The 12,095-nt window shown below is 37.9% G+C and overlaps 1 protein-coding gene across 13 annotated transcripts in view; it reads right to left on the bottom strand.

The window, feature by feature from the left end:
* Positions 1–12,095, bottom strand: part of grip1 (glutamate receptor interacting protein 1) — a 67,639-nt gene that overhangs the window by 11,621 nt on the left and 43,923 nt on the right. For 5 of the 13 annotated variants that reach the window (XM_032589478.1, XM_032589474.1, XM_032589467.1 and 2 more), the window contains exons 3-16: positions 10,603–10,738; positions 9,807–9,952; positions 8,663–8,746; positions 8,510–8,585; positions 8,290–8,435; positions 7,036–7,183; positions 5,629–5,798; positions 4,447–4,584; positions 4,208–4,357; positions 3,179–3,365; positions 2,460–2,605; positions 1,454–1,534; positions 772–841; positions 19–164 (exon numbers count right to left, since the gene is read on the bottom strand). In XM_032589478.1, the coding sequence (XP_032445369.1) occupies positions 19–164; positions 772–841; positions 1,454–1,534; positions 2,460–2,605; positions 3,179–3,365; positions 4,208–4,357; positions 4,447–4,584; positions 5,629–5,798; positions 7,036–7,183; positions 8,290–8,435; positions 8,510–8,585; positions 8,663–8,746; positions 9,807–9,952; positions 10,603–10,706 (1,792 nt within the window). In that variant the 5' untranslated portion in view covers positions 10,707–10,738. Of the gene's footprint in view, positions 1–18; positions 165–771; positions 842–1,453; positions 1,535–2,459; positions 2,606–3,178; positions 3,366–4,207; positions 4,358–4,446; positions 4,585–5,628; positions 5,799–7,035; positions 7,184–8,289; positions 8,436–8,509; positions 8,586–8,662; positions 8,747–9,806; positions 9,953–10,602; positions 10,754–12,095 lie in introns of all 13 variants that reach the window. The other 8 variants (XM_032589472.1, XM_032589466.1, XM_032589468.1 and 5 more) reach the window with 3 other exon arrangements.

Raw genomic sequence — 12,095 nt, 5'->3', positions numbered from 1 at the left:
TCTGATTGGAACTGGTACCAGAGTTGTCTTCGTCTTTGCGGATCTTGAGTTTGACGAGTTCCTCGCACTGCTGGAGGATCTGCACGGCCTCCTCCATGGAGCAGTTCTCCACCCGGATGTTATCGATGGCCAGCAGCTTGTCTCCCAGCTCCAAGGTTCCCGTCCTGGGAGGAAAACATGCCAACATGAACAACTTGAATTCCTGCAGCTGAACAGGACCAACGCTCTGACTCCTTTATGTTCTCATAGTAATGGTTTGCAGTAGAGAGTCAGTTCTTCTGAAGAACCAGCTCTTGTAGTGAACCAGTTATTGTAGAAAAAGAACCAATTCCTGTAATGAACCAGTTCTTGTAGAGAAAAAGCCAGTTCTTGTAGGAAAAGAACCAGTTCTTGTAATGAACCAGTTATTGTAGAAAAAGTACCAGTTCTTGTAGAAAAAGAACCAGTTCTTGTAGAAAAAGAACCAGTTCTTATAGAAAAAGAACCAGTTCTTGTAATTTCAAACTCTATTTGAGTCGATTAGTGAGATCAATAATGGAATTCTTATCACTAAATTCTTATCCAGCCTCATCCCTGTTTATGGAGTAAAAGGTGACATGATTTCTGTTCTGCCCCATCTGGTTACAAGCAACAAACTGCTGCTTTACGCTCCAGAACATGAGACCCGGTTCTGCTAGCCCAGTTAACCAGAATCACAGCTGAAAGCGTCTCAATGCATCTAAAATAAACCGTTTCCATGAGCCGAACCTGCAGGTGAGTCTGGGTTTTTACCTGTGAGCGACGCTGCCTTTCTTGATGTCAGAGATGATCAGAGGGTCGCCTGGTTTCCTGTTGGACGGAGCTTCACACACAAGAGGGAAATTTATCAATTTTAGGTGTTAGTCATTAAAAAAAGAAAAACACCGGAGCAAAATTAAGAGAAGCTCAGAGATAACGGAAACCCTGGTGTAAATGCTTTGTGCTTTTGATGCTCTACTCCTGCTTTCAGCAGGATTTGGGTCAAAGATGGCCGTGAAACCAGGTTGATTTTGTGTCTGATGAACCATCTTTGTGTTAATTATTCTGCTGTGATGACCCATTTGCAGATTGTTGGCTGATTTTTGCTTAAAATCTCCTGACGGCACAAACTGTAACAAAGACCTTCGGAAGAGAAACAGGCCAGCCTGACTAAAGCTGCAGCTAAAGATTATTTTAGTGATCGATTATCAATTATTCAGATAAAAAAATGACACAATCTGCAGATTGTTCATTTAAGCACTTAACTGTTTTTATACAATACTAAAAGCACATTAAACATACAATAGAATAATTAAATAAATTTTTAAATAACAAAATAAATACTATGGATGGATGGATAGATGATTAAATAAAATGGTTGGATGATTTGTTCACAATTAGCTTCCATTTTTATGCCAGTGGTTATAATGTTTTGCCAGTTTATTTGTGAACTCACAGCTGATGGTGATTCCCAGCTCCACTCCTGGTTTTTTTGGGAGTTTCACATGGAACGTCCCCGAACTGGGAATGACGGACTCTGAGACAGAAAGAAAGTTCATTTCAATATCATGAGTAGGTCACAGCACTGAGGCCAGGATAGAGATGGCCTATACAAAACATATTCATTACATTACTGCACAAAGTCATTCTTAGGTAATGTTTTAGGACCTTTGTCACGTTAAATCCAAATAAACTGCTGGCCACGCCCCCAAACTCAACATTTACTCTCACATGAAAATGGCTGCAAACAGATGCGCAATTATAGAATTGTACATCTTTGAAAAGCATTAGTAGAGCGTCCTGCACAAACAGCAAGAATGCAGGAAGTAGTTTCGGGAAGGTAAGTGAACAAAAAAATATTTGTCTATGTAAAACCAGCTGACTAAATGTGCTGGAACTCTGCCTGGGTTGCCAAGTAACGGGCGGAACTCTCCTGGGGTTGCTAGGTAACCCCAGCAACAGTGGGTTGCTGGGGTTGCCTGGCAACAGTGGAATGTGACGTTACATTCAGAAGATTTTTGAAACAGCTTGTTTTTTAGACACCAAAAAAATATTAACTTATTGGCAAAAACAGCTGGGTGATTTTTAAATAAACGCTTGGCCTGTTTTTAGAAGCAGTTGAGACCAAAATTGAAGCATAAGACATGCAAAATGGGAATTTTGCATAGAAGGTGTCCTCTAAAAGCCAAACAACTGGAGATTGTCTCAAGTTTTATGAAGTATAAAACCAGTGGTATCAGAGGAATCTCCACCACTCCGCCTGTAAAAGCCACACAATGTATCTGTGAGTCATCCCTGACAGCATGCTGTGTTGTTGTATTAAACTCAGACGTGGGCGGTTATTTATACCAGCCGGACGCGTTTCATTCACAAAGCAGAACCCGGCACAGACTGTCGCTGTTCATCAGTCAGAACAACAAACATCCCCGCAGCCTGGGAAAGCGGGTAAACGTCGCGCTCACCTGCCACATCAAACTCAATCTCCAGCGTGAGCTGCGCCGTGATGGACGAGTCTCTGAGCAGCTGGTTGGTTTCCTCCAAGGTCGAGTCTTCGGTCGGGACGCCGTTAATCGACAGGATCCTGTCACCGATCTGCAGGATGCCACACCTGCACAAACACAGAAATCAGAAAGACTTACATACATTTCAAACTGAAAAGTTCCTAACTGAATGTTTTAACAACAGTAATTAGAATTACAGAACCCTCCATGAAAAAAACTAATCTTGATAAACATTATTATTGCTTTATTTTGAGCCATTTAAAAGAAAAACATGCATATTGTAACGTTCACTGGAGAAAAGAGAAAATATACTTACATCCACTTAGACACAAATATATACATTAACAAACAATCACTAAGGACAAGAATCATCACCAAAATAATATAGTGTACATGTTTTATTAATTATATAATGTGTCCAAATGAAGTATGAAAATAACATCATCAGACAGACCAAAATGTAAAGTTATGTTGAAGTTTTGGTATTTTAAAGACCAAAATGAGAATAATTAATAAAAACAAAGTTATAAAATAAAATCAGGCAAACACAAACATTTTTCCAAATCAATTTCTTTCCATAAGAGACAAAAACTGCAGGTTTGTGTCTCAATCTGGTGAATTTTTGGTTAAAATTTGTGAAATTACTGACAGTATAAAATGTTCAAAGTGAACCTGCTCACCTCTCTGCAGGGCTGTCTGGGTCAATGTAGGCGATGAGCGGCGGTGACGACAGCGTCTCTGTCGCAAAGACTCCGCCTTGGAGCTGCAGGCCAAACCCCATGATGCCGTCGCCTAGCAACGTGACCTCTGTGGTTTCCGTGTGGACCACCTGACCGGCGAGGCCGACCGTGCTGGAGGCCAGAGACACTGCAGACGAACATCACAGCTCAGTTACTGCTGGGCCGATAAATCAATGTTATCAGTTTGGATTTTTTAAGATTTAATCTTCTGGAAAATTGTTATTTCCCAGGGCGGCCATCTTGCTTCACAACCGTTCACACTTTGAATTCAGATGAACTCTATGATGGAATATTAGGGCCGGGTTACAATTTTTTATTTTTAATTAAGAGAAAAAAGTCATAATATTACAAGAATAAAGTTGTATGACAAAAAAAAAAAATCAAAATTATATAAAAAAGTTGTAATATTAGGAGAATAGAGTCAAAACTTTAGGAGAAATAAAAAATAAAATGAGAATTGTTGAGCATCTTGTGAAGTTATATTTTGGTGTAAGATTTACAGATAAATACTACTAGAATAAAATCACAAAATTACCAGAATAAAGTCGTACTTTTATGAGAACTCCAACTTAAAATATAAAAAAAAATTAGAACTAAAATGTGTTATTAAAGTTATACTTTGGTGTACGTCTTTCAAATAATGCTAAATAGAAATACGTAATCTTTTAGCAGATTAGCATAAACTTATTATCACGAAGCGATCATGGTTTATTTTTTAACAAATTTTTTTTTTTAAACTGAGCTTATTTTGAAGAAAGAATCACAAACTGATAAATAAGCTTAAAACCATTTTGTAGTAAAGTTTTGTCTTTTGCTGCTAATATTACAACTATATTCTCGTAATTAAGCAAAAATGCTCATAGCCTGGTCCTGATACTCCATTGTGCAACTGAAAGATGGGATAATTTCTGGTTTCTTTTTCAGAAAAGAAAGCGAATCAGTCGGCTTTTTATCCGGAGAAAGACTCACAGGAGCTTTTGAAGTCCTTCTTCTTGGCCTTCCTCCTCATCATGGTGCTGCGCGGACTCGTGGGATACATGTTCCTGGGCAGAGTGCTCATGTTGAGGGACGACAGGCTGTAGGCCGACATGGAGCCGGGAGAGAACGAGTGGCTGAGAGCTGCAGAGATACGGAAATCCCCATTATCGGGTTTTTGTTCTTGGTTTATCTCATCAAACCAAACCGAAAACCAAGGAGAGAACACGTACGAGGGTTGTTTGTATGGCGGTTGTGGGATCTGGCGCCTGATTGGTCGGGGTGGTAGGTGTTGTAGTGGTAGGGAGGGAGGATGGGGGCGGAGCCTCCAGTTTCCCAGGGAAGGGGGCGGGGACTACGCTGCACCTTGACTGCACATGCACACGGGCACAACCATGCACACGCAGGAGGAAGGAGAGGTTAAAACAAAGGGACAGGACGAGGGTCAAAGGTCAAACGTCGGGGTAGGTCTCGACATTAAGAACGTTTCATTTTTAGCGGTTTGCTAGCGGGAGCACGTCACAAGGAGTCTAATTTTTGGAAAATGTGGATTTATTTCCCCCCCAAGGTGATGTCATCACACCCACGGCGGCCATCTTGTTTACAGCTTCTATTTATCTGAATCTATTTGAATTTAAATCAACTCTATGAGGCTCAGGCTATGATTTCTTATATTTCTGATTACAAGAATAAAGTTACAATGCTACTAGAATAAAGTCAACATTTTATGAGGATTCAGACACAAAAAATAACAAAAAGTATAAAGGTTTGTTGGGCATCTTGTGAAGTTATACTTAATAATTAATTAAGCATAAAATTATTGTCAAACAACTGACTCTAGAAGAAAGACCTACATGAATTGAGTTGCTCACATTAAATCATGATAAATAAAAAAAACAATGTTTTATTTTAATATTTTTTCTGGTAAAATTGTATTTAAACTACCATATTTTCGTAATTAAACACAAAAAAATTATAGCCTGGCCCTAATACTGATGACTGAAATAAAAATACATTTTTAAAAATATTTTATGTCATTTTTTCAAAAAGAAAACAAGCAAAAAAAATAAATAAAATTGATTCAAATTGGATGAAAAATAATTGGAGATTTTACTTCTGAGCCGTATCTACGAGCCTCTGCAGAAATTTAATTCAGCTTGTGAAAAAAAGCCGCCATACATCTACTTTAAAAATCACTCTGAGGTGCATTCAAGGCCTCTCAGTGCACTGAGTTTGTTCAGGGCTCATTAAGTTTGATGTCTATATGTTTACACCACGCTTGGGGACGTTCTGCTCCACCTCATAAACACTTTGTTTCTGCAGAGATCTGACACATTAAATGTGGCTCCAAACTGCCTTTCAGGGGAGTTGGGCATAAATCCGCAGGCTCTCTAACTGCAGTTTTTCTGTGTTACCGTGCTGCGGTGCGTTCAGGGCCGGTCGGGCCTGGTGTTGTGGCAGAATCTCCATGCGGACGGTTTGACAGGAAGCAGAGAGAAGCTGAGTGGCTTCAGCCAGAGAACAGAACTCCATCGACTTCCCGTCGACTGACAGGATGTGATCCCCGGCATGAAGAGCGCCACACCTGCACAACCACATGACCGTCTGGGCGTAAACATTGTGCATGAAGGGTGAGAAGCTAATTCAATACATTATTCTAGGTACTATGTCAAGATCAGAAGCCAAACGTAGGGAAAACAACTTGGTGAACATCAGTGGTGGACACACTTCCGCTAATCTGCTAATAGTGGAGCTAATTTTTCATTTAGCCAACTTAGAAACTGCTTAGCGCACTTAGCCTCCCTTAAATAAGCTAAAGGTAGAGAAAACAACTTAGCAAAAATCAGTACTGGGCACGTCCGCTAATCTGCTAATAGTAGAGGTAATTTTTGACATAGCGCTGTTGCTAACTTTCAGAATCGTTGGTTAGCTTTCCCTAAATAAGCTTCTTCTAAGATTTTATAATCGCATTGTATTTGATGATTGTGTATAGCACTTTGGTCCTGTCGGTGTATAAAGTGCTTCATAAATAAAGTTGGTATGGTATGGTATGGTAAGATGCTAATAGCAGAGCTAGTTTTTTTGTTTAGCACTTCTGCTAGCTTTGAAGATTTTTAGCACACTTAGCTTCCCCCACATAAGTTAAAGTTTCTTAAAACAAATTGGCAAAAATCAGTGCTGGGTGCACTTCTGAAATCTGCCAATAGTGGAGCTAATTTTTTTTGTTTTATGCTTTGCCTTATTATGAAAATGTTTAGCACACTTAGCTTCCTCTAAATAAGTTGTCAAAAAAACTTTTTAAAAAATCATTGGTGGAAATATGTCCACTAATGCGCTAGTATCACAGAAAATTGTTTTGCCTAGCGCTTTTGCTAACTTTGAAAACGTCTGGCGCACTTAGCAAATGACATTTATTCTGTTCCCAGAGTGCATTGCAGTAGAGATTAAAATCTAGTGATGTCCTGCTTGCTTTCTGACTGAAACGCTATCGTTGTCAATTAGATATAAGCAGTAACAGTTAGCGAAACTCAACAACTATAAAACTGAACTACGAGTGAAAGGTCAGTACCAAAGAATCACTTCCTGAAGCGCAGGTAGGTGTGTAATGAAGGTAGTGATTTAGCGTTTTAGCATTAGCTTGCACTGAATACCATATTGGTATAGCACTTTAGCATTAGCAGGACTAATATTTGTGATTTTTCTTTAGGTTTAGCACAAAGGTTTAGTCCAAATATAAATTAAGCTGCAAATAAATCCAGAAAGAAATAATAAAAGATCTTCAATCTACACCTGAATTGGATCAGAGAGCATCAGACTCATACCTGTCTGCTATGCTGGCTGGTTTGACTTTGTCGATGATGATGACCTGCTTGCTGCAGAACATGGAGGTGGACAGAGCCACGCCCAGACTGGATCCTGCCGCCTTGGCAACCTCAACCAGCAGGGGCCCCGACGCCGTGGCAACCGAGTCTAAAAGGGTGAAAACAGTCACTGGTGCTCACTGGTTGCGTTCCACAGGGCTCCGTCCTCAGTAAGCTTACATTTCATGCACTCAGATGGTTTTATGGCAGCAGTTTGTGGGTTAATTTATCTGGAAATTACAAGTAATTTTTTTCAAAACTCCCCTTTTCCTGTCCAGGAAGTTACAAGCTAATTTTCCTTCAAAGCGGATTTAAATTTTTTCTGGACTTTATAGAGTTATTTTAATCCAACTTATAGGTTCTGGAAGTTATTACTTTCCCTGAAACTTACAAAACGCAAAGTTTACTTACAAGCTGCTTTTATTCCCAAATATATACGATAATGTATCCAGGATTGATCAATTTCTCTACCTTAACTAATTAATTTCTCTTACACTTACCATCTTATTTTAAGTTTTCACATAAAATAAATTGGTAAATGCAGAAAAAGCTTCTAAAAGTTTTGTCAGCTGTTTTAATTTACTAAATTTAAAATCATGATCATAAACTGATTATTTACTTTTCTTCCAAGGAACAAAATAGTTGCATATTTAAGGTCTAATCAATGTGCAAACAATCTGCTTGTTTATTTTTGGAAATTTTCATTTTAAAGAACAGAAGACGATCAGGGAATTTAAAGATGTTTCCTTCAAAAAAAGTACTAAAAGAAAGTTACACTTTCTCATACTTTTCTGAACAGAGAAAGAATCCTGCAGTTATGTCTTGTTTGAAGTTAAATTCTGTTGCGACACCTCCAGGCGCTGCAACCATCTTCTGATGTCTATTTATTTCTCATTTTGTACTATTTATTTCTTTATCTTTGTATATTATGTAAATACACATAACCTGCATCTTAACTCGAGTCGAGCAAATCTCAATCTCGTTGTAATCTGTTGATGACAATAAATCTTATCTTATCTAAATTATCAACAAACTGACTAAAATTGAATAAATAAACAAGGTTTTGTTATTTAAAACTTTTCTGTAACTTCTCCTGGAAATTGCAGATGTTAAGGTTGTAATCACAAATAACAAACATCCTAAACAACAAAACACACATTTTACACTGAAGCTGCTGAAATCATGACTTCCTGTCAACATAAAAACCGAACTGACCCATCACCGACACGTCGTACTCGATCAGCAGCGTGGCTTCCTGGCCGCACTGCTTCAGGATGCTCATGGCCTCCGACAGCGTGCTGCCATGGAGACGAATCCCATCGATGCTTAGCAACCGATCGCCCGGCTTGATCGTTCCTTCTCTGCAGAACGACAGCGTCAGGTTTTAGCTCCTACAGAAGCTCCAGAGGGACAAAAAGTCTGCAGAGGTCGGTACCTTTCGGCGGGTCCACCCGGCCGGACGGTTGTTATGACGATGGGGCGGGTCTTATTCCTGTCCTCGTGCGTTCCTCCTATAAGAACGAGTGGCTTTATAATTTTGTTTGTATTTATTTTTGAGATGCTCAAACACAAACCGAGCTGCGCTCACCTCTGATGACGAAGCCGAAGCTGTTCCCTTCTTTGTGAAGCGTCAGTTCCACATTTTTAAAAATGACCCCTGACCCCTGCACGGCTGCAACAGAAACACATTGTCAACGCACACACTGGTACAAATCTTCCATATGTGGAACTAAATCAGATCCGACTGTTATAAAAGCGTCTGCAATCTGAAGGGTCATGTCGCATTTAGGGCTGCAACTAGCGATTATTTTATTAATCGGATTAATCAGATATTCCGGTTAATGATTATCCTGATCATTAATTGGATAAAAAATTGTCACATTCTGCAGATTTTTCATTAAACTGCTTAAGCATTTTCTATACAATATTAGAAATACATTAAAGAATAGAAATAAACAAATAAATTCCTTTTTAAAATAAGAAAATAAACATTTTATTGTGTAAGATGCCATAACGCAGCATTCCTTTAGTAAATTTGAATTGGGTGAATAGGAAAAAAATGCCACTTAAGGAGTTTTGGGTAAAATATATTTACAGACAATTAAGATTTTATCTTAAATGCAAAATGTTTATATCTTTTGTACAGTTTTGGCTTAACTACTGTTCTGAGTATGTTGTTTATGTCAGCAAATGAGTTTTTGCTGACAGATAACGAGTACACATTCGTTAACTAGAGTATAACTAGATTGTTACTCTAGATAACAATTAATCAATTACTAAATTAGTTTAAGATTTAATTCTGCCAAAAACTAAGAAACGTTTAGATTACTATCAGAAATTTTCTAGAAAGAAACTTAGAAATTTTTGAGTTTCAAAAGTTGAAAATGTTCAAGTTTTTTCAAGAAGAGATTTGAGATTAATCTCAAAATTTTTAAGTTTATTTTTCACAAATTTTTAGATATTTGTAACTCAGAAATTCCATTTTTCCTAGAAAATTTCTGAGGTTTATTGTGAAAATTTCTGGGAGTTTTTTTTTCAGAAATGTATTCTTCTTCTCTGTCTACAATGGATCTAATGCACCATTGTACTTAAATATTGCTTCAACATGTCAAAATGTTTAAAAAAATTCAAGGAATGTAAATGCTTTTGGAAGATTAAAGTAGCTCCTAGATTCAAAACTCAATAAATTTCAGCTCCTTGGAAGGAAAGTATGAACATGCTGAGTCACGTACAGACAGGCGGCAGCTCGTACTCGACCTCCAGCACCACTCGCTCCCCGACGTTCTTCAGCAGGCTGATGATCTCGTCGTGTCTGAACTTGGCCAGGTTGATGCCGTTGACCGAGCGGATGTAGTCGCCCACATTCAGCTGGTCGCTCCTGAACAAACAGAGATGGCTGTGAGTTTTATGAAATGCTTAATTTAAAGCTGATAATTCTGAGACATATATATATATATGGAGGAAACATGTTTATTTTACAAGACACACAAGTAACAGTGCGTTTTGAATAAACTTTAAAGCGAATAAATTAAAAATTCGTGTTTGTTTATGGAACGTAAAGCTTAAAATTCTGAGTGTAAGATAATACAGCCAATGTTTATAGGCGCCTCCCTGTTGAAATTCTGACGTAGTTACCTCGGGTCTGACGTCAAACCCAGCTTCGAGTTTCCGCTTCACAAGCAACTGGAACGCAGCATTTTTATATGAATAAACCGGCAAATAACAACAACAAAAATGGCGTATAACGTTATGCTATGTGTATTACTTAATCTGTTAAGCTTAACACAACCTCTAATAAGGAAAATACCGGAATGAAGTGGAAGCTATTTAGATGGAAGCTAAAGGTCAAAAGCGCATGCGCGTTCAGTGTAATACTAAAATCACAGCGCCATCTAGCGGCTTGGCATGGCAACTACAGCTTTTCCAAAAATAAACGGGGAACCTTTCCCCAAACAACATCCAAAAATACCTGTAGCAGTTTCCAGGCAGCGATATCTTTTAAATGTAGACAAAATTAATCGATATCACCTGGCAGCAATCCCTCCTTGTCGCAGGTTTGAAACCCGAGGCTTTCCGTCTTTGTCAATTCCTCCTGAAACGGTGAGTCCAAGCGTCGTTCCCTCCTTCTTCATCAGCTCCACCACCGTGCAGCCCCGAAACTCATCTGAAAAACAAGTCACTGCGGGTCATCGTCAGTGTTTCTACGACAGCGTAACAGCGCAATCGTAGATAAAAAAAGAAGTAAATTTCCACCAAAAAACTCAGCAATTTTCAGATTAATCTCAGAAAATTTCCAAAAAAATTATGAAATTTGAGTTTCAAAGGAGAAAAATCAGCTTGAAAAAAGTTCAGAAATTCTGAGATTAACCTTAGAAATTTTCTTTTAAAAAAGAAGAAATTTCTCAGTTTGAAAAGTAGAAAATCTGCTAGAAACAAAGCTCAGAAAAGTTATCTGAAAAATGTTCTTAAAAAAAAGAAAAGAAAAGCAAAAAAAGGAATTTCTGAGCTGCAAAAGTCAATATTTGCTCAAAACATCTCAGAAATTTTCTATAAAAAATAAAGAAATGTGAGTTTGAAAAGAGCTTGAAAAAAAGCTCAGAAATTGAGATTAATTTTAGAAACTAAAACAAATGACATTTCTGAAATCCAAAAGTTGAATTTTGCTTGAAAGACTTTATAAGCTTCTGTTTCAAAAGTAAAAAAAATACTAAAAAGACTCTAAAATTTTGAAAGTAATTTGAGAAATTTTCTTAATAAAACTTGTAAATTTTAGTTTGACAAGTCAAAAGTTTGATTTAAAAAAGACTCAAACTTGAAATTTTATTGAAAAGACAAGAAACTTTCTAAGCTTGAAAAGTCACAAATTAGCTAGAAAAATACTGAAATTTTGAGATGTTTTACCTTTGAAATTCAAAAATGTGCAAGTTATTTCAATAACATTTCTGAGATTAATCTCAAAGTTTCAGGGGTTTTTTTAAGCAATTTTTTTACTTTTCAAACTTAGAAATGTTCTTGTATTTTCTATAAAATTTCAGAGTTTTTTTGGTGGAAATGGACTTCTTTTTCCATCTACAATGACCCTAACACGCTGCCGTAGTGTTTCTCTAAAACACAAGGAGAAATTAAATAATAACCCCAACAAACAGAAAAGAAGTCTGGTCTGTCGGCCATCTATTTTTTATCAAACCTCTGAATTATTCAGCAGAGGAAGCGCTGGGCGCGAGGAAACTACAGAGCTGCTGCCGCGCGATGTGAACCGTCCTCAGGTGATAAAACAGAAATCTGGATTTCACTCAGTCGTTGGATTTTAATATTAATGAGTCAGGGATTCACCTCAGTTCATTCAGCCAGGATTACGACGGTTTCACAAACAGCAGCGAACAGCGACTCCATCTAAAAAAAGAAAACCTCCAATCTTTGATTCTGCTCCCATGTTTGATGAAGCAGCTCCCTGCAGCTGCAGAGGAGCGACTTCTAAAATTGTTTTTTCACAAAACGGCTTTTTTGACTTAAAGGAGCTG

Source organism: Xiphophorus hellerii, chromosome 17, assembly GCF_003331165.1.
Source record: "Xiphophorus hellerii strain 12219 chromosome 17, Xiphophorus_hellerii-4.1, whole genome shotgun sequence".
NCBI classification, from domain to species: Eukaryota; Metazoa; Chordata; class Actinopteri; order Cyprinodontiformes; family Poeciliidae; genus Xiphophorus; species Xiphophorus hellerii.
Note: the sequence above shows the minus strand (reverse complement) of the source record. Positions and strands in the feature narration are given on the sequence as shown.